Source organism: Mobula hypostoma, chromosome 17 (genome assembly GCF_963921235.1).
Source record: "Mobula hypostoma chromosome 17, sMobHyp1.1, whole genome shotgun sequence".
In the NCBI taxonomy this organism is placed as follows: domain Eukaryota; kingdom Metazoa; phylum Chordata; class Chondrichthyes; order Myliobatiformes; family Myliobatidae; genus Mobula; species Mobula hypostoma.
The window spans coordinates 19,570,071-19,596,886 of record NC_086113.1 but is presented as its reverse complement, the minus strand read 5'-3'; the positions used below and the strand labels follow the sequence as shown (position 1 = coordinate 19,596,886).

Here is a 26,816-nt window from a genome sequence, read left to right as displayed (position 1 = left end):
CACCCCATCCCTCCTGTCATGCAAGCAGCAGAAGCCCCAAAGAGTCATTGATCCGAGTCCATCAAACTACAGTCTACAGCCCAGCACTTTGATATCTCAGACTCTCTTCAGTGAGGGAGAGAGAGGTTGCTCCTGCAACGAGAGCAGAGACCAGCAACTGGCTGTTCTGATGTTACAATTGGCAGGTATACCTTTCATTTTGGGAATAAAATAAAATCCAAAAAAAAACATTAACTGAATTAAAAACAGTTTACAAGACATTTTAGAATAAAGTAATTTACATGAATCATTGTGCTAATTCATGCCTGGAGATGCTGAAATTCACCCTGAAAGCTACAGATTTGGGGACTTTACTGTGTTTATCATAACACATGAACTTGCTGATACAAGTTGGCTGCATTGGCAGATTGTCCTTCAGTTACATTTCAGCTGGGGAAATTGCTCATACATCCTGCAGCACATTAGGCCAGGCACAGGTCCATTCAAGTGAATCAAACTCTTACTGCTGCAGGAAAGAAACATATTTTAATAATACATTTGCCATTAAAAATACTTAAGTGGTTTAACATGATTTCAAGTTGATTTATAAAGTCTCAACAACTTTAATAGTTTTTAAGTCCTTCTGAATATAGATACACTGAGAAATACTGAGATTTTGAGTACTTTGACAGCTGGTAAAGCTGGTGTTCGGTCCTTTGCTCTCAAAGAAGTTCACAATATTTTCATAAAAAAGACTTGTACTGGCCAACTCATGTTACAAGATGGCCTGGCTTTACACATGGTCTTGCTGGTTGGGTTGGACACCACAGCCAGAAAATGCAACCTTATGGACCTGAACCAAGTAAAGTTTGGGCAATTGGCTATCTCATATTTGAGTTATATGTGGTGGTCCTACTCCACAATATCCCATCTATTAATTCTGTTTCTCCTGAAATGACTTGCTTAATATTTTGAGTAGTTTTTGCTATTATCACAGATATCCAACTCGGCTGTGTATTTCAACAGACAGTGTTAATTTCCTGTTTCCAGAAATTAAGATCTGCAACACTTAATAAATCCATTCTAGTAACAACATAACTCATGCTCGTTGGTGTGCTGTTCAGGTTTAAAGTCAAGAATTTTGAACTTCACATTCAATTCTGGATGGGATAATTAAGAACCTCAACTACAGCAGAACAGTTGAGACCTGTGTTATTTTAAAAGCTGACACATGCACCAAGTTAACCCCATTCTCCTGCCTTCCACCCTTAACCTTTGACACCCTGATTAATCAACAACCTATCAACCTCCAAATATACCCAATGACTTGGCCTGCACAGCCATCTATGGCAATGAATTCCACAGATTTACCACCCTCTAGCTAAAGAAATGTTTCCTCATCTCTGTTCTAGATGGATGTTCTTCTATTGTGAGGCTGTGTTTTCTGATTCTGGACTCCCCCACTACAGGAGACATCTTCTCCACATCCGTTCAATATTCAACAGGTTTCAGTGAAATCCTCTCTCATTCTTCCAAACTTCAGTGAGGACAAGCCCAGAGTCATCAAATGCTCCGCATATGTTAACCCTTTCATTCCTGAAATCATTCTGGTGAGCCTCCTCTGGACCCTCTCCAATGGCAACACATCTTTTCTTAGAAAAGGGGCCCAAAACTGTTCACAATACTCCATGTGCGGTCTGACCAATGCCTTATAAAGTCCCAGCATGACATCGTTGCTTTTGTATTCTAGCCCTCTTAAAATGAATACAAACATTGCATTTGCCTTCCTTACAATTGACTCAACTTACAAGTTAACCTTGAGGGAATCCTGCATGAGCACTCCCAAGTCACTTTGCAACTCTCATTTTTGAATTTTCTACCCATTTAGAAAACAGTCCTCACCTTTATTCTTTCCACCGAAGTGCATGACCCTACTTGTTTGGCCACTGTCCCAATCTAAGTCCTTCTGCAGACACCCTACTTATTCAACACTACCCACCCCTCCACCCATCTTCGTACCACCCGCAAATTTGGCAACAAAGTCTAATTCCGTCCGACAAATGACTGATATACAATGTGAAAAGAAGTGGTCCCAACACCGATGCCTAAGGCACACCATGGGTCACCATCAACCAGCCAGAAAAGACCCCCTTTATTTTCACTCTTTGCCTCCTGCCAGTCAGCCAGTCTTTTATCCGTGTTAGCACCTTTCCTGTAATACCACGGGCTCTTATCTTGTTAAACAGCCTCATGTGCGGCACCTTGTTAAAGGCCTTAAAATCCATCTACACAACATCCACCAACTCTCCTTTGTCTATTCCGCTTGTTATTTCCCCAAAGAATTCCAAAAGATTTATCAGGCAAGATTTTCCCTTCAGGAAACCATGCTGACTTTGGCTTATTTTGTCATCTGCCTCCAAGAACCCCAAAACCTCAGCCTCAATATTAAACTCCGCCATTTTTCCACTGCTATAGTCAGGCTAACTGGCCTATAGTTTCCCTTCTTCTGCCTCCCTCCCTTCTTAAAGAGTGGAGTGATGTTTGCAATTTTCCAGGCTTCCAGAACCATTCCAGAATCGGGTGATTTTTGAAAGATCATTACTACTGCCTCCACAGTCTCTTCAACCCTCTCCTTTAGAACACTGGGGTGTAGTTTATTTAGTCCAGGTGACTTGTCTACCTTCAGACCCTTCAGCTTCCCAAGCACCTTTTCCTTAGTAATAGAAACAACACTTACTTCTGCCCCCTGACACCCTCGCAGTAATGGGGAACAAAGAAATGGCAGACTAAATAAATAATAATATTGCGTCAGTCTTCAATATGGCAGACATCCCTGACCCTAGTACCCGAGAAGCATCATACCATCCGGGTGCCTCTTTCACGTCCACAGAATCTGCTATCCACTCCTCTCACTACTTCACTGCTCTTATTCCTCCTTCCTTCTGAGCCACAGAGATGGACTCAGTGCCAGAGATGAGGTCACTGTGCCTTTCCCAGTAGGTCGGGGGAGTGCCTATTCCCTTTCCCTCTCTTGACAGCCACCCAGGTACCTACCTCCTGCAACTTAGGAGTGACTACTTCACTGTAGCTCCTATCAATCACTTCAATTTCCCATATGAGCTGAAGGTCATCGAGTCGCAACTGCAGAAGCTGCAGCTCAGTGCACTTCATGCCCATGTAGTTATCAGAGAGACTGGAGGTCTCCCAAAGCTCCTACATCTCACACAAGGAACACGCCACTAACTCTGGACCCATTCTCGTTGCATTAGCTATGTACTAACGGGGGAAAAAATGTACTAGAAACTTATTTAGACCTCTGCCTGTGCTTGCCCCAGCCTGTTGAGACAAAGCCTGACCAGTTTAACACTGCCCACTCACACAGTGGTCGCTCCGCCTACACCACGCTTCTTTTAACTGGCCCTGCTAAGAGCCTAATCGATCGCTATGATTGTAGCCCACCAAAAAGTCCCAAAGGGCCCCGAGCTCTTTTTATACCTCGCACTGCCTCACCAACAAACGACCTCTTGCATTGACTGCAGCCCGCCAAAATCTCCATGCTGCTAAATCTATCTTTATTCTCCTCTTGACGCTGGCCATCTTACCTTAACTCTCAGCCCTCACGCAGGGTTTGGGTCAAAAACACCAACAATTTCTTTCCTCCCACCAAATTTGCATGACCCTTTGGGTTTCTCCCCATCAGACTGAGTGGTCCCCATCTATGCTAATCCACTTTGCCTACACAAGGTCCATATCCTCCTATATCTTGCCCGAGTGAATGTCCCTAACAGTCAGTGACTGTATTCGATTCCACCACCTCCTCTGCCTTGGTGAATCAAATTAAAAAGCAGGAAGTTGGATCCAAACCAAACCAAGTTTAAGGAAACACAGCTCCAGATGGGAGTTTTCAGTTGCTGTGAACAGGAAGATATCAATGGACTGATCAAATGTTTAGAGAAGTGGAAAGTGGAACTCATCCTGAGAAATGCAAACTGACACAGATGGGGTAGGCAAGCATGGCAAGAAATGCATGATAAATGGCAATCGACTGAGTATAAAGAAACACAGCATTATGAGGCAATGTCTACAAATCTCCGAATACAGAGAAATAAGAAGAATGCAGGAAACGTCATTGATCAATGCAAAAATATGCAAAAGTAGGCTTTATATTAACACTAAAGTTTCATAAAAATACAAGTTAACCTGCAGCTAGAATACAGTGCAGAATCCTGAAGGAAGAACACTAGTAGAATGTGAATGCATGAGAGGTGCTGCCATTGTGATTTATGAAGTCAGGGTGGGAGAAATCTAATTGTAAGAAGGAAGATGGATGACTGAAATTTAGTACAAAAATGCAGAGGGTAGATTCAATCAGCTGAAAGGAAGAACCCATTTCCCCCAAGAGAGAGAGTTCAGCAGCTAAAGGGCATGGTTTTTTTTACTGTAAATGGTAGAAATTAAATCAGAAGGAAGAGTGGAGGTCTGACTTTTTTTACTGCTGGCAAAGGTTGTACAACAGAAGCCAGTGTGGCTTTTTAAAAGTAGCTGGGTAAGGATTTGATGTGAGGTTATGGGTTAAGAGTTGGGAGCTGAAATTTGTTCACACTGCAATCAATCAACAGAACACCATTGTGTGCTTGATCTGACTGAGCAAAGACATGGAGTCATACAGCACAGAAACAGGCCCTTCAGCCCTACTAGTCCGTGCCGACCACAGCATCACTCCGCTTGTCCCAGTTGTCTGCATTCATCCCATAGCCCTCCTAGCTCCCCCCACCTTGTACCTATTCAGATGGCTCTTAAAAGTTACAGTTGTACCCACCTCTCCCGCTTACTCCAGCGCTCACTACCTTCTGTGCATGAAGTTACCTTAAAGTCCCTTATACATCTCTCCCCTCTTAACTTGTATCTGTGTCCTCTATCTTTAGACTCCGTAACCCTGGGGAAAAGACTGTGATCATTCACTGTATCCATACCCCTTCATGACTTTATAAACTTCTATGACGTTGGCGGCTCTCATTCTCCAGCACGCCAAGGAATAAAAACCCAACATGGCCAACCTCTCCCTATAACTCAGACCCTCTGGTCCTATCAGCATCCTTGCAAATCTCTTCTGTACACTTTCCAGCTTGACAATATCTGTCCTGTAACAGGGTGATCAACATTCCAAGTACCGTTTCACCAATTTGTGTAACTGCAAAATAATGCCCCGATCCTAATTTCAGTGCCTTGACTGATGAAGACCAACAAGAAAAATGTCTTCTTTGCTTGTGTAGCCACATTCAACAAACAGTGTACTTGGATGCCCAGGTCCTTATGACCTACAACACTTACCAGTGTCCTGCCATTCCTCAGCCCATCTCCCTAACTGATCAAGATCTTTTTGTAATTCATTGTAACCTGCTTCACTATCAACAAAACCTTTGAATTTAGTATCATCAGCAAACATGCTAATTGCTCCAAATTATTTACAAAAATAATGAATAACAGAGATCCTAATAATGACTGCTGGGGTGCCCCACTGGTTACAGGCCTCCAGAGAGCCAACCTTCAATCATCACCCTCTGCTTCCTATTCAGCCAATCCTGAATCCACCTCATTAGCTTCCAATGAATCCCATGAGGCCTAATCTAGATCAGCCTGTCATGAAGGACCTTGTCAAAGGTCTTACGACAATCCATATAGTCAAAATGCAATGTCCTACCTTTATCTAGCCTTAGTTATCTCTTCAAAAAAAAACTCCAAAGGATTCATTAGATAGACCTCCCACACACAAAACCAAGCTGACTATTGCTGATCAACCCTTGATTAGCTAAGTGTTAGTAACTCTTGACCTTTGGAATTTCCTCCAGTAACTAAAGTCAGGTTCCCTGGCCAGTAGCTCCCTTGTTGTCCTTCCTTGAACAATAGAACATTACCCAACCTCCAGTCTTCTGGAAGTTAATCAGTGCCTAACAAAACAAAGCATACATCTCTGTAAGGACCTCCACAATTTGTTCTCTGGCCTCCAATAAAGTCCAGGAGTACACTTGATAAGGTCCAGAGGATCTGCCCAGCTTAATTCCCCTTAAGGCTGCAATTACCTCCTTCCTCATAAAATGCACATGTTCTAAGACCTCACAATTTATTACCCCCATTTCTTTGGCATCCACGATATTCCCTTTAGTAAATACTGAGGACAAATGGACATTTAAAATCTCAGCCACCTCCTGCAGCACCACACATAGGCAGCCCTGATAATCTTTAAGGCACAGGCTCTCCCTAGTCTTCTTTTACTGCTAATATACCGAAGAACCTCTTAAACCCTGCCTTCCAAATTCATATGATACCCCCTTTTTGCCTTCTTGATTTCTCCCTTAAACCTGCCCTTAACTTTTTGATATTCCCCTCATATGGGAGGGGTGAAATCAAAAAGAGTGCAACTTCAAGCTCGGTAATGCAAATTCAGGTGATCCCCAAATAACTATAATACTCCACAGATCCCCAGTGAGGCAAAAGACCCTTTACATCCCATTTCAAGTCACATTAATCAATTTGTTTGAGTGATCCCATTAGATTTTCTTTTTTGTGTTCCTCCTTTACTCCTACTCGGGGTTAAGGATGACTAATTTCCATCCCAATTCTGAGGAGTGAAAAAGCCCACTGCACTAATTCTTTTAGCGTATGATTAATGTGCAAGTACACTAACTGTTGTTTGGACTTTATTAAGAGTTATGCCTTGGTCCACAATGAGTGAATTCTACTCAGTCAGTATCATTTATCATTCACATGATCACACTTAATCTTGACACCGACACCCATTACAATCCCCATCCCAGCAATACCCTCCCAGTTCACTAATCTCCCTCCTTCAGTCTCACAGAGAGCAACATATTGAAGACACTGTACACAACCTTAAATATTTTTTTTAAATGACCAGTCTGAAAGGTTCCATTTGCAACCCCAAATTTAAATTGGAATTTGGGCATCTCTCTCAAAATCTATAGGTCTTCTTTTTCCCATATTGATTTACATAAAACCTATCAAAGTTAAAGTTGAGTCTTAAGTCATATGCACAAGTACACAAATGCACAAGTACACAAATGCACAGGTACACAAATGCACAAGTACACATATGCACAGGTACATAAATGCACAAGTACACAAATGCACAAGTACACTTACTTGCAGTGGTATCACAAGCACGTGACATCATATAAGCAACATTCAAAAGCATTCAGAGAGAAACATATAGTGGCTGACCCTTGTGGTGGCCAATTTGACAATCTTTTTCCAATCTATCTGAGGAGGACAGGTATTATTTCAAAATCACCACTTGATCCAGATCAGGATGATATTCTAAATATAGCAGATTCCAGTTCATTAGGATACATTGGGACCAGTACATTTTGGGCCAATTAAACTGCTGCCTCAATTAGCTAAAGTTTCATGGAAATAATTTTTAAAAAGTATGGCAAACTACCATTTAGCAGAGTGGTAAACTATGTATTTAAATGAAATACAGAACAAATCAGAACACTAACAATACCACTACAGCACTATAAAACTGTGTATTTGTTCCTAATAGTTATCGACAGAGGAATTCATCCAGTGTACGCTGCTGTGTTCTTTTGACTGACTATGAACATATCTTGCAGTACACCTATTGCAGATAATAGACTGCCTTCATACAATGTATCCAATAATTGCATCCTCCAAATCTTCATTTTCATTGCAACATTCAAAATGATTGTTGATATCTTCAAATTCGTTGTAGCTGCTAACTTGCTTAAGTAGTGAAATTGTTTTATTTTCACTCCCGGCCATTTCTGGCATCTCCAAGCCTGAATGCTTGAACAAATGCTTGAACATTGAACAAAAGGGTTCAGAATTGTTTTACTGCTAATTTCTCGCCAACTATCAGTGACTAAAATCACTGCTTTTGAACTCAAACACACACAGCTGACGCTATGTAAAAACTGTTCGCTCTAAACACTGTGTAGTGTTTTGCAGGCACACAAGTGCTCATGACTGACACTAGCTAGAAACTTAGACAACAGTCTCCTGGCTCAATTAAGAGGCATAGTGTCCCAAATAGACAATGGGAATCCCACCCATTTCCACCCCCACCCCGATTAGTATTTGTTCTTTGAGATTTGGCCCCAAACAAGCCGGTGCTCCAATTATTGATGGCCCAATTGATTGCATTACCATATTCCTCCATTCTTGATCAATAGCAATACATTTGCAACACAAAGATTTTACAATAGTAAAAACGAATAATCCCGCCTAGCCTGCTGAGAATTAGATTTTCTTTTTTAGCTCCTTTCTTCTCTTTCCCTCAGTTATGGATGACTCATTCCATTCCAATTCTGAGGAGTGGCTTTCCACTTCAAAAAGTGGAATGGAAATTAGTCACCATTAATGCTGTGGGGGAGAAAAGGAGCAAGATAAAATTCTGCTGGGATACTCATATAAATTGATTAATGTGACTGCAAATGGCCAAAATCTAATAGAATTTCTTGAACAAATTGATTGTTATCGGAAATGGAAATCTGTAACAAAACATGCGTGTAATCAACAAGTTCATCACTAAATAGAATTTCTTTTGAATCCAAGTTACATCATATTATGAAGCAGATTGTGTGTATTAAACTCGCCGCTGCCTGTTTCTACTGGGTGCATTTGCTACCGCAGGCAACTGCAAAGTTAAAAAAACACTATCTGGAGGCTACAACAAAATCGATTTCATTTCAGTAGTACTTCTCACGCATCAGCTTGCCTCTTGGGCCTTTACAGTTAATGAATTACCTTGTGCTCGGCTAATAATTTGCAGGAAACCAGGCAGTTAATTTGCACAAATGTTATATAATAACAGACGATTTTTTTACGTGATAGAGAATAAGAGTGATACCAGAGCATCACTCTGGTTCAAATTGATTTGATTATCAAAGTACATACATACAACGCTGAGATTCGTTTGCTTGTGGGCATTCACAGTAAATACAAAGAACCACAACAGAAACAATGAAAAACCACACACAAGATGGACAATCGATGCGCAAAAAACAAACTATGGAAATAGAAGAAGAAAAAAAGAGTAAATAAACGATATTGAGGACATAAGATGAAGAGTCCTTAAAAGCGAGTTCATAGGTTGTGGGAAGAGCTCAGTGTTGGGGAAAGTGAAGTTATCCCCACTGGTTCGAGAGCCTGATGGCTGTGAGCTAATAATGGTACCACAGTGCTCTGTCAGGCAAGTATTTGTGCTCAAGTCTAAAGTATTTGTCCCCAGAGAGAAAGATAAAACAAGCATCATTGTTAAAGACCTGTTAGTTCCCTCATGTGGATTCCCCTCTGTTAACTTCACTGACCAACTTGCCCTCCAGCCTCATTTTCTTGCGGTCCTATATCCACTCTCATCTCTCTTTTATTGTCTACATATTTGAAAATGCTTTCTCAATCCACCTTGATATTGTTTGCTAGCTTCTTATCATATTTCATCTTTTCCTTCCTAATGATTCTTTTAGTTGCTTTCTGCGGGTTTTTAAAAGCTTCCCAATTCTCTACCTTCCCGCTAATTATTGCTTTGCCCTCTCTTTTGCTTTTACATTAGCTTTGCTTCCCTCGTCAGCCACAGTTGTAGTATTTTGCCATTTATTTCTTTGTTTTTGGAATACATCTATCCTGCATCTTCCTCATTTTCCCTAGAAACTCAAGCCTTTGCTGCTCTGCTGTCATCCCTGCCAGCATCTCCTTCCAATTTACTTTGGCCAGCGCCTCCCTCATCCCACTGTAATTTCCTTTACTCCACTGAAATACTGCTACATCAGACTTTACTTTCCCCCTATCAAATTTCAAGTTGAACTCAATCATGTTGTGATCACCCTCTCCCAAGGGTTCTTTTAGCTTAAGCTCCCTAATCATCTCCGATGTATTACCCAGCACCTAATCCAGTATAGCTGATCCCCTAGGAAAGAGTACAGTCAACATTTTGGGCCAAAACCCTGCCGAAGGGTTTCAGCCCCAAACGTCCACTGTACTCTTTTCCTAAATACTGCCTGGCTTGCTGAGTTTCTCCAGCATTTTGTGTGTGTTGCTCAGATTTCCAGCATCTGCAGACTTTCTCTTGTTTATAGCTGATCCCCCGGTAGGCTCAATGACAAGTTGCTCTAAAAAGCCATCTCGTAAGTGTTCAACAAACTCACTCTTGAGATCCATTACCAACCTGATTTATCCCAATCTACCTGCATGTTAAAGTCTCCCAGGACTATCATAACATTTCCCTTTTGACACGCCTTCTCCATTTCCCTTGGTATTCTGTAGTCTACATCCCGGCTCGTTTTGAGGCCTGTATATAAACTGCCATCAGCATCCTTTCCCCCTTGCAGTTTCTTAACTCAACCTACAAGGGTTCAACGTCTTCTGATCCTATGTCACATCTTTCTAATGATTTGATGCCATTCTTTACCAGCAGAGCCATGCTACCCCCTCTGCCTACCTTCCTATCCCTCCGTTTCAATGTGTAACCTTGGACATTCAGCTCCCAACTACAACCATCCTTCATCCACGATTCAATGATGGTCATAACATCATACCTGACAACCTGTAAAAGCACAACAAGATCACCCACTTTATTTCTTATACTCTGTGCATTAAGATATAACCCCTAGAGTACTGTATTTGCTACCCTTTTTGATTCTGCATCCCTAATACACTGATACCCACCCTGCTGGCTGCAATTATGTCCTATCTTCTGCCTGCCCTTCCTAACGTTCTGACTGCACGCTATCTTTGCATTTTTACCATCTGTTCTATCCTGAGTCCCTTCACTCTTGTTCCCGTCCCCCTGCCAAATTAGTTTAAACCCTCCCCAACACCTCTAAACAAACCTGTCCACAAGAATATTGGTTTCCCTCGGGTTCAGGTGCACCCTGTCCCTTTTGTACAGGTCACATCTCCCCCAGAAGAGATCCCAATGATGCAAGAACCCGAAGTCCTGTCCCCTGCACCAGCTTCTCAGCCACGCATGTGTCTGCCAATTCATCCTGCTTCTACCCTGACTGGTGTGTGGCACAGGCAGCTATCCAGAAATTACCACCCTGGAGGTCCTGCTTCTCAGCTTTCTGCCTAGTTCTCTAAATTCTCTTTTCAGGACCTCGTTGCTTCCTATGTCATTCACAATAATATGTACCAAGACATCTGGCTACTCCCTCCCCCTCCAAAATGTCCCTGACCCTGGCACCTGGGAGGCAACATACCATCCGGGTGTCCCGTTCACATCTACAGAATCTCCTCTCTATTCCCCTGACTACTGAGTCTCCTATCACTACTGCTCCCCTCTTCTCCCCCTTTCCCTTTTGCACCACAGACACATGCTCAGCACCAGTAACTGGGTCTCTGTGGCATTCCCCTAGGAGGTCACCTCCACAACAGTATAATTATCACTGGGGGCAATGGCCACGGGGTGCTCTGCGCTAACTGCCATTCCATTCCTTCTCCTGACAGTCACCCAGCTATCCACTTCCTGCACCCTAGGGATGACTACTTTCCCGTAACTGACCAATTATCTCCTCACCCTCCAGTCCCAAATGGTCTTCAAGGAGCTGCAGCTGGATGCACTTCACGCTTTGTATTGCTGTAGTCTCAGGGCTCTGAAACTTAGTGGACAGCCAGTGAAATTACATCGGCTGTGGACCTGTTGTAGTGGTAGGTCCAGGTCCTTGCTCACGCAGGAATTAATTATAGCCACAATCAACCTCTCAAACCACTTCATCACAGTAAAAGTGAGTACAACTGGGTGATAGTCATTGAGACCAATCACCCTGCTCTTCTTGGGCGTCAGTAAGATTAATGCCTTTTTGAAGCAGGTAGCAGCCTCTGTCTGCAGCACATTTGCCTCACTAGTTGTTTCCTTTTTGCATACCTTCAGAAGCCTTTACGAATGATCTTGTGCTTCATTCACATTTACTTTCTTTTTTATCCCCCCTCAAACTCATTTCACTTTGAAATACTGCCCATGCTTAGGCTATTTCAGGCAACTTTATAAATCAGTTCATTTATAACTTCATATTTTTGTAACTCCAAAACTGAATCAAAAGAAAAACACGGAGCCAGGAATAGCGTGTGCACCCTAATTTCATTTTTACTTTAGTGAGGCACGCACTAACGATGTGGTGGCGTGATGACGTATGCCATTCACATACTTCTACATATAACCCATAATGAACTCTCTAAACAATAAATGCTTAATCAAACAATACATTTATATTATTTTTTGTATTGCACTGTACAACTGCCACAAAACAACAAATTTCATGACATATGTCAGTACAATGAACTCGACTCCGATCTCCCAGCAGCCATAGAAGGGCCACTTTTCTTTCTGTGCTTTTGTGCCTTAAAATATTTTTTTTCTTTTCCAAAAATGTATTATTTCTTTAAATGCTAGCCATACGTTTTAATGTCAATCTTTATATGTTGCTTCCAATTAATCATCCCATCCCTCGTGCCTTTGTAGCTTGTTTGACTTGCATGCTAGTTCTGGATTGAACTACATCACTTTAAAACTCAACACAAAATTCTGTGGTATGATGGCTACTCTTCCCTGGAGCCTTATTTACAACAAGACTACTAAATACAGAAGACAATAAGAACTGCAGATGCTGGAATCTGCAATACACAAGATGTTTGAAGAACTCAAGGACCAGGCAGCAGCTGCCGAGGGAAATGCCGAGCTAATGCTTTGGGTGAAGACCCCAGGTCTTAAACCAAAACATACACTCTGCATTCATACCTCCTGAGCTGTTGAGTTCCTCCAGCATCTCATGTGTTGCTAATAATATGTAATAATGGTAAATGCAAGGCAATTTACAGATTTGTTCTGACCTCATTCATTAAATCAAAGTAAACCTACATTTGAGCCTAAAGAGACTGTGTGCTGAAGACATTTCTGGCTGAGAAAAGATAGTATATTTGTTGACGCAGGTGGTTCTGAGATACAAATTTATTGTAACCAGGTAAATGTTGTTAACAAAGGAAAAAGGAAAATAATTTTTAAAAATGAATTTGGAATTGGATTATTATTGTCATACAGACCAAGATACAGCAAAAAGCTTGCCTTGCATACTGTTTATACAGATCAAATCATTACACAGTGCATTGAGGTAGAACAATGCAGAATGAAGTGTAACAGCTACAGAGGAAGTGCAGATCAGGTAAACAAGGTACTAGATCATATCGAGGTAAATTGTGAGGTCAGGAATTCAACTTATTGTATTCAGGAACCATTTAATAGTCTTACTAAAGTGGGGTAGAAGCTGTCCTTCTGCCTAGTTATACATGCTTCCAGGCTTTTATATCTTCTGTCCATGGAAGGCAGGGGTGGGGGTAAAGAGAGAATGGTGAGTGGGGTCTTTGAATATATTGGTTGCTTTACTGTGGCAATGACAAGTCCATAGAGGCCAGACTGGTTTCCATGATGTGCTGAGCTGTGTCCACAACTCTCTGCAGTTTCTGGAGGTCACGTGCAGAGCAGTTGCCAGACTGAGCTGTGATGTGTCCAGACAGGATGCATAACCTACAGTATATGTAAGTAATCCACACAGGTTGAGCCACGTTCAATAATTTTACTTAGTTTAAAGAACGTAAATTAAAAATAAGTACTGTAACATAACTAAAACAGATTAACGAAAAAAAAAGACCATGGGCTATGTTTCCATAACATTAAACATATACTACACTACATATACAAGTTAAATACAGAAATTTATTCTTTGGAGTTTTTCTTCTTGAGGTTTTTCTTCTGTTTCATGGATGTCTGCAAAGAGCAAGAATTTCAGGTTGTACAGAGTATGCATTCTCTGATATTAATTGGAACCATTGAATCATTCTTTTTCAATCTTTTTATTAGTTTCATAATGATAAACATAACATAGTATTCATACAAAGTTATTGGGATTACATTGTTGTGGTTAACTTATTTAAAATATAAATGTAATATACAAAATTTTTAAAAAAACATAACATGAAAACAGGAAAAAAAAATACCCCAAAAGGAAAACTAACCTAAACAATACTAACCAACTAAACTCAAAAAGAAAGAAAAACATGGGCTGCTATGTCAATCAAAAAAAATCATTAGTGCCATCGACTCCGCTCCTCTCGACATATATTTAAAAGAAATAGAATAGGTTTGGAAAAGGTCAAATTACATCATATGGAAGTGTTGAATAAATGGCCTCCAAGTCTTTTCGAATTTAATAGAGGGATCATAAATAACACTTCTAATTTTTTCTAAGTTTAAACACAACATAGTTTGAGAGAACCAATGAAATGTGGTGGGAGGATTGATCTCTTTCCAATTCAGCACAATGGATCTTCTAGCCATTGGAACCATTGAATCGTTGTAAAATAATTTAGTTTATAGACCACAGATGGAACTTGGGCTAGTGTGATTTAAGTGCCAGGGCTAGCTAGTTTTAAGCTCCATCTTTCACTGTCAGCTGACCCTTCTACACCTCAAAGCTAGCAGCAACTTCGGAGTAGCCAAATGAATTATGAGTGAATGTCTAGATGATTGTGAAACATATTTCATAAAAACTACTTAAATACAGTATATGTACTTCAAATAGGTAATACATTATAACATGAAAAATAAATTCTTTGCAATAACTAGGATAAAACTGTGGAATAAATGTTCAACAATATAAAATAATCTAAAAAAAATGACAATATTGACAGCAACTTCTGAGATAGTTAAGGACAGGAATCCAGAAGCTCTGTCAGTGATATTCTGCTCAACGACTTGTGATTTTTCACTCACTTCTCCAGAGAAGTCAATGGAAATTACAGTGATTTACCTTATGATATCTTTAGGTATTAAATATTTATATGCCAAGTTTACTTTCTAGCAAATGTTATAACCTCTTCTCTTAAATATATAGGATTTCTTTCTTAGATTATAATACTGCTTTAGGTTAGGTTTTAGATAATTTGGTCACAATTAAGAGATGCCAAAATGGTGTGGTGAATAGAAGAAAATAGTTGTAAACCACTGAAGGGTATCAATGGACAGGTTAGGTGGGCACAAAGACAGCCAAAGGAATTCCGGTTGCACACCGGGAAGCAAAACAAGGCAAAGAATATGAAAGAGCAAAGGGACCCTTGAAAGCATGTCCATACACTTCTGGAAATAGCATGACAAGTAAATATTGTTAAGATGACATATTGGATATCTTATTTCATTCTTAATACAAATTAGGTGGTTAAGAAATAAAGATTATCTACAGTGGATTACGGTCAATTGGGCCATCGGTTAATCGGGGCAGCCGTTTATTTGGGACCACTCATAAAGAACAAAAACTGTTCAAGAAAATAGCTGGAATTTCCTTGTTTATTTGGGATACTATGCTACTTAATTGGAACAGGAAAATGTTGCCGGGAAGTTTCTAACTAGCGTCAGTAGCGTACACTTGTGTGGCCGTTAGAAACTACACCGTGCTTAGAGCGAGATTTTAAACAGCATCAGTTGCGTGTGCTTGCGTTCAAAAAGTAGTGATTTTTCTTATTGACGGGAAGAAATAAGCAGTAAGACAATTCAGAACTGTTTTGCTCACTGCAGTTCCAAGCATTCAGACTTGGAGATGCCAGAAACAGCCAGGCGTGAAAATGAAACAACTTCACTACCTTCACAAGTTATGAACTACAGAGGATTTGACAATCTTCTTGAATGTTACAATGAAAATGAAAGTTTGAAGGATGCAATTCTCAAAAGAATTGTAAGAAGGCATTATCTACACTTGGTGTATGTGCTGATTTTGTTCATTTACAGTCAATCAAAATAACATGGCTACATACACCGGATAAATTCTTCCGTTGATAACTACTAGGAACTATATTAGTCTTGGTAGTGTTCTTTCTTTCTTTCTTTTTAAATCTTTTTATCGAATAAGTATACAAAAAGGTAAGCCATATAGGCACTAATACACTGTTAGAATATAATAAAATTACAGGAGATATTAATACAGAAAAAAAGTGATACAAACAATGTAATTTAAACATAACATACTAAGGTAACATAATAGTATACTAATTTTTATATATATCTCTCAATTGAGAAAAGGAAAAAAAAACCCCAAAAAAACCCACTGTGCAACTAACTAAAAGCAAAGCAAAGCAATGGGCTAACTTAGAACCAAGTAGAGTTAAAGAACTTAAAATCACGTCCTCAAACCTGACCTCCATTAAAAACAGTAAAAAAAAACAAGAAGGGTATATAAATATGGAGCAAAAAAGAGAAGAAAAAAAATTACATTAAATGAAAATATTGAATAAAAGGTCTCCAGGTCTGTTCAAATTTAAGTGAGGAATCATAAAGATTGCTTCTAATTTTCTCCAAATTCAAGCATAATATCGTCTGAGAAAACCAAAAAAAGGTGGTTGGAGCATTAAGCTCCTTCCAATGTTGTAAGATACATCTTTTCGCCATTAAAGTAAGAAATGCAATCATTCTACGGGCTGAAGGGGAAAGATTACTGGAAATTTTAGGTAATCCAAAGATAGCAGTAATAGGATGAGGAGAAATATCTATATTCAATACCTTTGAGATAATATTAAAAATGTCTCTCCAAAAAGTTTCCAGAGTAGGACAAGACCAAAACATATGAGTTATAGAGGCTATCTGCCCCGGACATCTATCACAAAAAGGATTAATATGAGAATAAAAGCGCGCTAATTTATCTTTGGACATATGTGCTCTATGAACAACTTTAAATTGAATTAGGGAATGTTTAGCACAGATAGAGGAAGTATTGACATAATTGTAAAATCTGCTCCCAATCATCCACAGAAATGATAGACCCCAATTCCTGTTCCCAATCTACCCTAATCTTATCAAATGGAGCTTTCCTAAGTTTCATAATAATATTATAAATCATAGCCGATGCACCTTTCTGACATGGATTAAGGTTAATTATAGTATCTAAAATGTATGTAGGAGGAAGCACTGAAAAAGAAGAAAGTATAGTACTTAGGAAATTTCTAACTTGTAGATATCTAAAAAAATGTATTCTTGATAAATTATATTTATTAGATAATTGTTCAAAAGACATAAGGGAACCATCTAAAAATAAATCCAAAAACGGTGAAATACCCTTAGTCTTCCAAATTTGAAAAGCACGATCCGTAAAAGAGGGAGGAAAAAATATGTTACCTAAAATAGGAATCGCTAACCCAAATTGGTTAAGATCAAAAAATTTTCTGAATTGAAACCAAATACGTAAGGTATATTTAACTATCGGGTTAGATACCTGTTTGAGGCGTTTCAAATCAAAAGGAAGAGAGGAACCTAAAATAGAGCCAAGTGTATAGCCCTGAACAGACTGTAATTCCAATGCTACCCATTTAGGAATGGATAGTATATCCTGGTCAAGTAACCAAAATTTCATATGTCGAATATTAATTGCCCAATAATAGAATCTAAAGTTAGGTAATGCTAAACCTCCATCTCTCTTAGCTTTCTGTAAATGTATTTTACCCAGTCTCGGGTTTTTATTTTGCCAAGTAGTGTTCTAATTTGTTATGTATTTCACTAAATACACAATTTCTTACTCAATTAAATGGCAGTTTGTCTTTTTATACCTTTTTAGTTATTTCCATGAAACTTCGGCTAATTGGGGCAGCCACCTAACATGGTCAAAATGTACTCTTCCTGATATGTCCCAATTAACCAGAACCCACTGTATCAGCAATCAAATTCCATTCCTTAAGTACAGCAAAAGGCAATCAAAACGCACATTTGCAGTGGTTACATAATTTTATGATACAGACTGTCATGGAAATAAAAGTCAGTCATTTAGTAAACAAGGAAGCAGAGCACAGAATAATAATCAGGTATAGTGAACGTATGTGTAGATGTATGAAAAGCCTACTTCATTGATGCAGCAATGGTGTCACAATAGTTAGTGCTGTTATTTTATGACTTCAGTAATCAAGGTTCAATCCTGACCCAGGATACACACTCACAAGTTCTCTCTGTCTGCATGCATTTCCTCTGGAGGCTCCAGTTCCCCCACCTCTCAGATATATACTTTTAAGTCAATTAGCTTCCGTAAACTATCTCCGGAGTCGATGGCCGGCAGGAGAACTGGGCAGAATTTATGAGCATCATGTGAGAGACCAAGTTACAAGGAAATAAAAGGGAATTAGGATTGATGATTGTCCTGCTGGCAGCTGGCATAGAACCAACAATCTCAATAGCTTACTTCTGAGCTGCATTAACTTCAAGTTGACAACTGAATAGGCCAGACAGAACTTGCCACTCTCTCATTAAACTGGAGAGGGTGCAAGAAAGATCTATGAGGATGTTAGCAGGACTGGAGTGATACGGAGTGGCTGGGACCATTTTCCCTGGAGCTTCCAAGGCTGAGGGTTGACCTTCCAGAGTACCATAAAATCAAGTGGGACTTAGATAAGGTGAGCAGCCAATGTACTTTCCCCAGGGTGAGGGAGTCCAAACCTGAAGGGCAAATGTTTAAAGTGAGAGGGAAAAGATTTAAAAGGGATCTAAGGGGCAAAACACTTTCACACAGGGTAGTGCACATATACATAAGAAATAGGAGCAGGAGTCGGCCATCTGGCCCATTGAGCCTGCTCTGGCATTCAATAAGATCATGGCTGATCTGGCCATGGACTCATCTCCACCTACCTGCCTTTTTCCCATAACCCTTAATTCCCCTACTGTGCAAAAATCTATCCAACCCTGTCTTAAATATATTTACTGAGGTACTGATTTACTGCTTCATTGGGCAAAGAATTCCACAGATTTATCACTCTCTGGGAAAAAAATTTCTTCCTCATCTCTGTCCTAAATCTACTCCCCCGAATCTTGAGGCTATGTCCCCTAGTTCATATTTCACCTATCAGTGTAAACAACTTTCCTGCCTCTATCTTATCTGTCCCATTCATTTTATATGCTTCTATAAGATCTCCTCTCATTCTTCTGAATTCCAGTGAGTACAGTCCCAGAGACTTGATCTCTCCTCATAGTCAAACCCCTTCATCTCTGGAATCAACCTGGTGAACCTCCTCTGCATCACCTCCAAATCCAGTATATCCTTCCTCAAGTATGGAGACCAAAACTGTACCCAGTACTCCAGGTGTGGTCTCACCAGTACCCTGTATAGTTGCAGCACGATCTCCCTGCTCTTAAATTCAATCCCTCTAACAATGAAGGTTATCTTTCCATTTGCCTTCTTGATAGCCTGCTGCAGCTGCAAACCAACCTTTTGCGATTCATGAACAAGCACTCCTAAGTCCCTCTGCATAGAGGCACGCTGCAATTTTTTTTACCATTTAAATAATAATCTGCTCCTTCATTTTCTCTTCCAAAGTGGATGACCTTGCATTTACCAACATTGTATTCCATCTGCCAGACCCTTGCCCACTCACTTAACCTATCTAAGTTTCTATGCAGACTCTCCACAACTTCTGCACAATTTGCTTTTCCACTCAATTTAGTGTCATCAGCAAACTTAGACACACTACACTCAGTCCCCCCTTCCAGATCATTAATGTATATTGTGAACAGTTGCAGGCCCAGCACTGACCCCTGTGGCAACCCGCTCACCATTGACTGCCAACCAGAGTAACACCCATGTATCCCAACTCTCTGCTTTCTGTTAGTTAACCAATCTTCTGTTCATGCTAATACATTACCCCCCCAACTCTATGCATCCTTATCTTATGAATAAGTCTTTCATGCAGCACCTTATTGAATGCCTTCTGGAAATTCAAGTAAATAATGTCCATCTGTTCCTCTCTATCCACTGCACTCATTATATCCTCAAAGAACTCCAGTAAGTATGGTGCCAGAGGAAGAGCAATCAGACATCTAAAAGGCATTTGGACAATTACATGGTTTGGAAAGATTTAGTGGGATATGGGCCAAATATAGACCATTGGGAAAGGTTTAGTTCAGCAATTTGGTCAGCGCAGGCAAGTTGTGCCAAAAGCTCAGTTTCCATGCTGAATGACTCACCTCACTGACTTGTAAATGCACATTTACCTTTTGAAGATCTACCATCAACTATTACAAACAAAAGTCTGCAGACGCTGAAAATGCAAGCAACAAAATGCTGGAGGATATCAGATGGCCAGACAGAATTTATGAAAAATGTTGACTGTTTACTCTTTTCCATAGATGCTGACTAGCCTGCTGAGTTCCTCCAGGTGTGGGTGGGTGTGTGGGTGTGTGTGTGTGTGTGTGTGTGTGTGTGTGTGTGTGTGTGTGTGTTCACTGTTGGTGATGAAAAGCTGTCAGTAGTGCCATCTTTCAAATACCTGGGGAGCATTCTCTCGGAGGATAGCAGCATTGACAATGACATCCAGAGTCGCATTAAACAGGCATCAGCTGCCTTTGGGAGACTTTGGCGTAGAGTCTTTCAGAACAGGAACCTTTGTCCCTCCACAAAGGTCACGGTATATCAAGCAGTCTGTGTCACCACCCTCCTTTATAGCTGTGAAGCTTGGGTAACCTACAGCCGTCACATCAAGTCCTTGGAGCACTTCCACATAAGCTGCCTCCAGCGCAGCCTGGGAATTACCTGCCGTGAGCGGGTGCCTCACACTGAAATACTTGTAAAGACCAACTGCAGAAGTATTGAGGCCATGATCACCCAGCGTCAGCTGCAGTGGCTGGGACATGTGATAAAGATGCCCCCATGTCGAGTAACCCGCACAGTGTTATACAGCCAGCTACATCATAGTCGACGCTCAGCTGGAGGGCCGAAGAAGCGCTATAAGGATCAGATGAAGAATGCTTTAAGGAAGTGCAAGATCAGACCCAAGGACCTGGAGGATGTTGCTGCTGACCGTACCACTTGGCGACAGCTGTGTAGGGACGGGGTTCGTATTCTGGACTAAAAGACAGCAGAAGAGAGCCAGGAGAAATGCAGCCATGGTTGCCACCACTACCACATATACATGTCCCACCTGCAATAGAGCTTGTGGGTCCAGGATAGGACTGTACAGTCATCAAAGATCTCACCGTTAAAGGAGTGGACGTCATCATCAGATATTCGATGGACAACAGAAGAAGTGTGTGTGTGTACGTACATACACACTGTCAACTATCATCGGGTAGCAACATTTTTATCATTGCCTTGGGAAGAGTATAATTTGATAAATGTCATTATATCAGGTGACCTGAGCACTGTAAAGAGAGCACTGGCTAGGGCAACTCCCTGGTAAAGGCACTGTCCAAGCACATGTCAGCAATTAAAAATCTCACAATTTAAAAAAATTAGAAATAAAAATTATTATACTGAAAACACTTGAAAGAATTAAAGAGATCAGGAAACCCCACCAACATAAAGAGCCAGTGCATATTCATTGTCTTCCTTTTGAAATCAATAGATTCATTGTTCCTCTCCCGGGATCAAATTAACACAGGTTGAGTAGGGAGACAAGGGTAAAAAAATGACTGAGCAAGAGTCAGCAATTTTTGGAATCCTTAAACTTGGTGCACATATGTAGAGAAATGCTGATAACTCTCCCCAGCAAGTTGTGGCCCATACTTGTCTGTCTGAGTGTTGATTTCTGTCTGTGCTTGAATTTGAGATTCAAGCCACAAAGTTATAGTCCTTAAAACAGTACCATACAATCATATTTGTAATAATGAAAAGTAATGATATAAATGGAAACAAAATACATGTTATACAACAGGTCTGTCAGCATTTGAGGATAAATAACATTTTTCATTAGAACCTGTACAGCAAGAGGATTATAAACTTGCCTTTTGTTTTACTAATTTTGTCAGATCTATTGCGTTATGTTCCTTCTAGCAATCTTGGTTTTCCAAATTTCAGATTCACAGATTTTGTCACTACTTTTTTTTTAAAAAAAGGTTCTTCAAGGTGGATTTCTTATTTGAAAACTACCTCCCTAGAATGTGACAGGGACACAAACTGAACATATGCCACCTAAACAGGAATAAAGATGGTGAATTTGTGTCCTCAGAGGATTTGATTGCTCGATATCATGTGTCTCTGGGAAGTAAACACAAGCAAATATATACTAAAACATAGTACATTATATAATATGGGGTGGCTTGGTAGCATAGTGGTTAGCACAACGCTTTACAGTACAACCAACCCAGGATCAGTTCCCGCTGTTCCCGCGTGGGTTTCCTCCTGGTGCTCTGGTTTCCTCCCACAATCCAAAGACGTACTGGTTGGTAGGTTAATTGGTCATCGTAAATTGTCCCATAATTTAGCTTAGATGAAACTGAGGGATTGCAGGGTGGTGTGGCTCAAAGGGCCAGAAGCCTCTATCCATGCTGTATCACAATGAATAAATAAAATACAAAACCAGCAAAAGATGAAGCAATTGCTGTGGGTGCTTTGGCTACAGAATTCTGGACACCAAGACCTTGCATTTATATAGCAAGAAGTCTGAAATGACTTCACAGAGGCTTTGTCACATGTAACCACATCAAAACAGACAGTCAAAATCTCAGTCCACTGAGGTTTTATAATTGTGTGTGGAAACTAGTGCCCACTTTTCCAACATTGCTGCTGAGGGACTACATTCAACTGAAAACCAGGGAGTGATCAGTGATGTCGCTTCAGGTGGGTGCAAAGTTAACTGTGAGGGGTACAGGTACAGACGGGCACTAACTTGCCCAGCATCGAGGACAGCTTCAAAAGACAATGCCTCAAAATGATTATTATTACAGACCCATCACCAAGGACATGCTGTATTTTTATTACTACCATGAGAGAGGACGCCTGAAGACACACACTCAATGTTTTAGGAACAGCTTCTCCCCACCCCGCCCCCGCTATCAGATTTCTCAATGGACACTGCCTCACCATATTGTTCTCTTTTGCACTATTTAATTACATATATTATTGTAATTTATAGTATTTTATGTATTGCACCGTACTGCTGCCACAGAACAACAAATATCACAACATGATGACAGTGATGTTCAGCGGATGAACGGCTTTGTCACAGCCACAAAAGGGGGAGGGAACATAATCTGACCAGAGTTGATTCGATACCACACCAGAGCGAGACGTGACTGGAAGGATCCCACAAAGAGATCTACGAAATGGGTACAAATTTAACAACAGTAGGTTGGAAGGGGAAGGGGAGCCAAGCAGTAAATTATCAGCAAATAAGACAGCCACTTGGTGAGAATGTAGCAGGAGTTCACAAGACACAAGAGACGGAGATGCTAATCAGATTTTGAAGCAACGGACACAAGAAGCTGGAGGAACCACCAGAATCAACGTCACTCAGTTTGAGTTCCTCCAGCACTTTGGGTTGCTCAGGAGGGAAACGAGGTCAGTTTGCAGCTAGGATTTTTTTTGGCCCAGAGAAGGTAAACTTCCAGGCAGCAGACCGGATGCTCACGATCTTAACGGCTAAGAAGTCTGCAGTTGTTACTGGAGGGGTGGTGAAGACACCGAGAACGGGATTAAAATACAGTGGCGAAAAGATAAACTTTTGCATCCAAGCAGGCGAAAGCCTGCAAGGCGGGCTAATAACATGGTGGACTCCCACCCCCAACAACAAATGGAGATGCAGCGTTTGTTTACCTGAGGCGGTGGAGTTGATGTTTTCGTTTGCGAGTAAAATCACCATCCCGCAGCCTCTTGGAGCCCCAGTGACTTTCGCTTTGAGAAACCCCGGGCGCATACTACCGCATTATGATCGACAGTCCAGTGCAGCCAATGAACACACGCCGTGGGGATGAGATGGACCAATAGGATCTGAGACGGGAGTGACAGCTCAGAAGGCCGGCCCTCCCGGGTGGTTGTGGAACGCCTGTTTAACCCGTGGTCTGTATGGAGGTGGAAGGGCAGGGCAAAGTTGCCAGCCTACATGAACTGGGAATTTGGAGTGTTCGCATTTGTTTGGGAGCGAATGCAGGAGTTTCTAATATGGATAAGTTAAAGTAAATGAAAGCACGTACTCCACCTCAATTTGTGAGATGGAGTAGACGCGCAATCAATTGCGACAAGGCAATAAGTACCCAAATTTGAAATTTCGCTGTGTTTGCTTACAGCAAGCTTTTCTTCCAGAGGCCTAGAATTAACAAATGCAATAGTTGTGGCGTGCCCTGTTTTTTTAAACCTCCTCTAGCAAATACCAGAATCGTTAATACCAGAATGAGCTAATAATTACATTTGCGTTTGATGAACAGCCACGTGGTTGTGCTGTTTGGTGGTCAAAACAGGTTGCGATTGATAAGGTTTTGGAACATTCCGTAATGCTTCAATGCGTTTCTTTCCCAACAAAATCTTTGTTCTCTCCGTACATGTTGCCTGAACGACTGATTTCCTCCAGCACTTTCTGTGTGTTGCTCACGCTTTCTTGTAGCAGCTGCGGAATCTCATGTGACCTTTTTGAATAGGCTCTTTCAAACACAAAGTTCTTTGACAAACCGCGACTTTTCAGCGTTTGTTTTGACCAACACCTGTCGTGTTTTAATTTTAGAAAACATCCCAAGGTACTTTTGCAGAGAAATGAAGGACGTTAGATCTTGTATCATTTTTTTAAAATCACATTTGCAAAGCAACACACACAAAATGTTGGAGCAACTCATGTCAGACAACATCAATGGAAATGAATAAACCAGTCGACGTTTCAGGCCGAGATCCTCCTTCAGGACTAGAAAGGAAGGGAGGAGACCCCAGAATAAAAAGGTGGGGAAGGTGAAGGAGGATGGCTAGAAGGTAACAGGTGAAACCAGGTGGGTTGAAAAGGTAAAGGGTTGGAGAGGAGAGTGGACCATAGAAGAAAGGGAAAGAGGAGGGGCGGAGGTGCCATTTTGTTTTGTTTCTTTTTTCATTTGTGGGTGCAACTAGGAAGATCAGCACCTATGCATGTCCAGTTGCCCTTAAAGTGCTAGTAGTAAATCATCTTTAATTGTCGCAGCCATATTGGTGATATTCCTCCCACAATATTATTCATAGAAACTTTTGAAAATTAGAAGCAAGAGTAAATCTCTTTGGTGCGCCACGTAAAATCTGCTCTTGTCAACCTACATCATTGCTGATCTCTCTTTATGCCATATTTCTGCTCTGTCCCAAGACGTTTATGTCTTTTGTGTCTAGAAATCTGTTTATGAAATATATTTAATGATTTAGCCTCCATAGCTTTCTGTGATAGAGAATTAGGCTGCACAGTTTTCTGTGACAGATTATACCCATGACTTTGTGGCTAGGTATTGTTCAAATGCCATCTGTAAGTTTGCTGATGATAACAACCTTTGTTGGCAGAATCTCAGATGGTGATGAGTGGGCAAGATGTACCAGCTAATTGAGTGGTGTCACAGCATTAGCCTTACCCTCAACGTCAGTAAGACCAAAGAGCTGATTGTGGACTTCACAAAGGGCAAGGTGAGAGAACACAAAACCAATCCTCATCATAGAGGGATCAGAAGTGTAGAGAGTCAGCAATTTCAAACTCCTGGGTGTCACTATCTCTGAGGATCTAACCCAACATATCGATGCAGCTGTTAAGAAGGCAAGACAGCAGTTATGTTTCATCAGGAGTATGAGGAGATTTGGTTTCTCGCCTAAAACACTCAAACTAATACAGATGTACTGTGGAGAGCATTCTGACTGGAATCACTATCTGATATGGGGAGGCTACTACACAGGATCGAAGTAATCTGCAGAGAGTTGTAAAATTAGTCAGCTTTATCATGGATACCTGTCTCCGTAGTATCCAAAACATCTTCAAGGAATGGTGCCTCAGGAAAGCGGCTTCCATCGTCAAGGACTCCCACATTATTACCATCGGGAGGGAGATACAGAAGCCTGACGGCACACACTTGGTGATTCAGGAACAGCTTCCTCCCCTCTGCCATCTGATTTCTAAAAGGACATTGAACCCATGAACATTACCTCACTACATTCTTTTTTAACTTCTGTTTTTGCACTACTTATCGTATTTTTTTAATATATAAATACATTTACTGTAATTGAGTTTTTTCTATATTTTTCATGTATTTCATTGTGCTGCTGCTGCAAAGTTAACAAATTTCATGACATATCCCGGTCAGAATTCTGATTCTGACTTGATTTCCACTGCCTTCCATGATAGAGAAGTCTGCAGATTTACCACATCCTGGATGAAGAAATATCTCCTCCTTTAATTGTCATGTGCCTTACCCTGTGTGCTCAGACTGTTACAAGCAAGAGAAAATCTGCAGATGCTGAAAATCCAAGCAACAAAATGCTGGAGGAACGCAGCAGGTCAGGCAGCATCTATGGAAACGAGTACAGTCGATGTTTCGGGCCGAGACCCTTCAGCGGGACTGGAGGGTCTTGCTAAAATATTTTCCAGAGATGCTGTCTGGCCTGCTGAGTTCCTCCAGCATTTTGCATGTGTTGAATTACAGGATTTAGATTTGGTGCTGAAGGAACTCGGGGGGTGCGGGGAGGGCATCTCGAGGTATTAGTATTTCTGTACGCCCACAGTCCTTTTCTCTCCATGGTGGTAGTAGTAATGATTTGGCAGGAGTAGCCAATGTGACCCCTCCTCTGTCCCCACATCCCCTCCTCCCCGATTCTCAACCCTGGTCACCTCAGAATGTTGGGAGTTAATACTAGTGAAGATGGGAAATGGTTACAGTTTGGAGTTGTTGGAGATGACTATTGCTTTTACATTTGGATTGAATGAAGTTTTGCCAGTTCTAAGCCGAAGCCTGGACTGGTAGGGAGATGTGATCAAGAGCAGAAATGAGGGAGATGGGAAGTTGGACATTGAGATGGACTTCAGTGACTGTGAGGTCAGTAGACAAGACAGACAGCTGCACGACAGAGAGCAAGGAAAGACTGTTGGAT

The 26,816-nt window shown here is 40.9% G+C and overlaps 1 protein-coding gene across 1 annotated transcript in view; it reads right to left on the bottom strand.

Moving 5' to 3' along the window:
- Window positions 1–23,753, bottom strand: part of LOC134357878 (inactive ubiquitin thioesterase OTULINL-like) — a 57,514-nt gene extending 33,761 nt beyond the window's left edge. Inside the window, exon 1 of the mRNA XM_063069620.1 lies at window positions 23,559–23,753. Within this exon, the coding sequence (XP_062925690.1) occupies window positions 23,559–23,658 (100 nt within the window). The 5' untranslated portion in view covers window positions 23,659–23,753. The remainder of the gene's footprint in view (window positions 1–23,558) is intronic.
- Window positions 23,754–26,816: the final 3,063 nt, after the last annotated feature.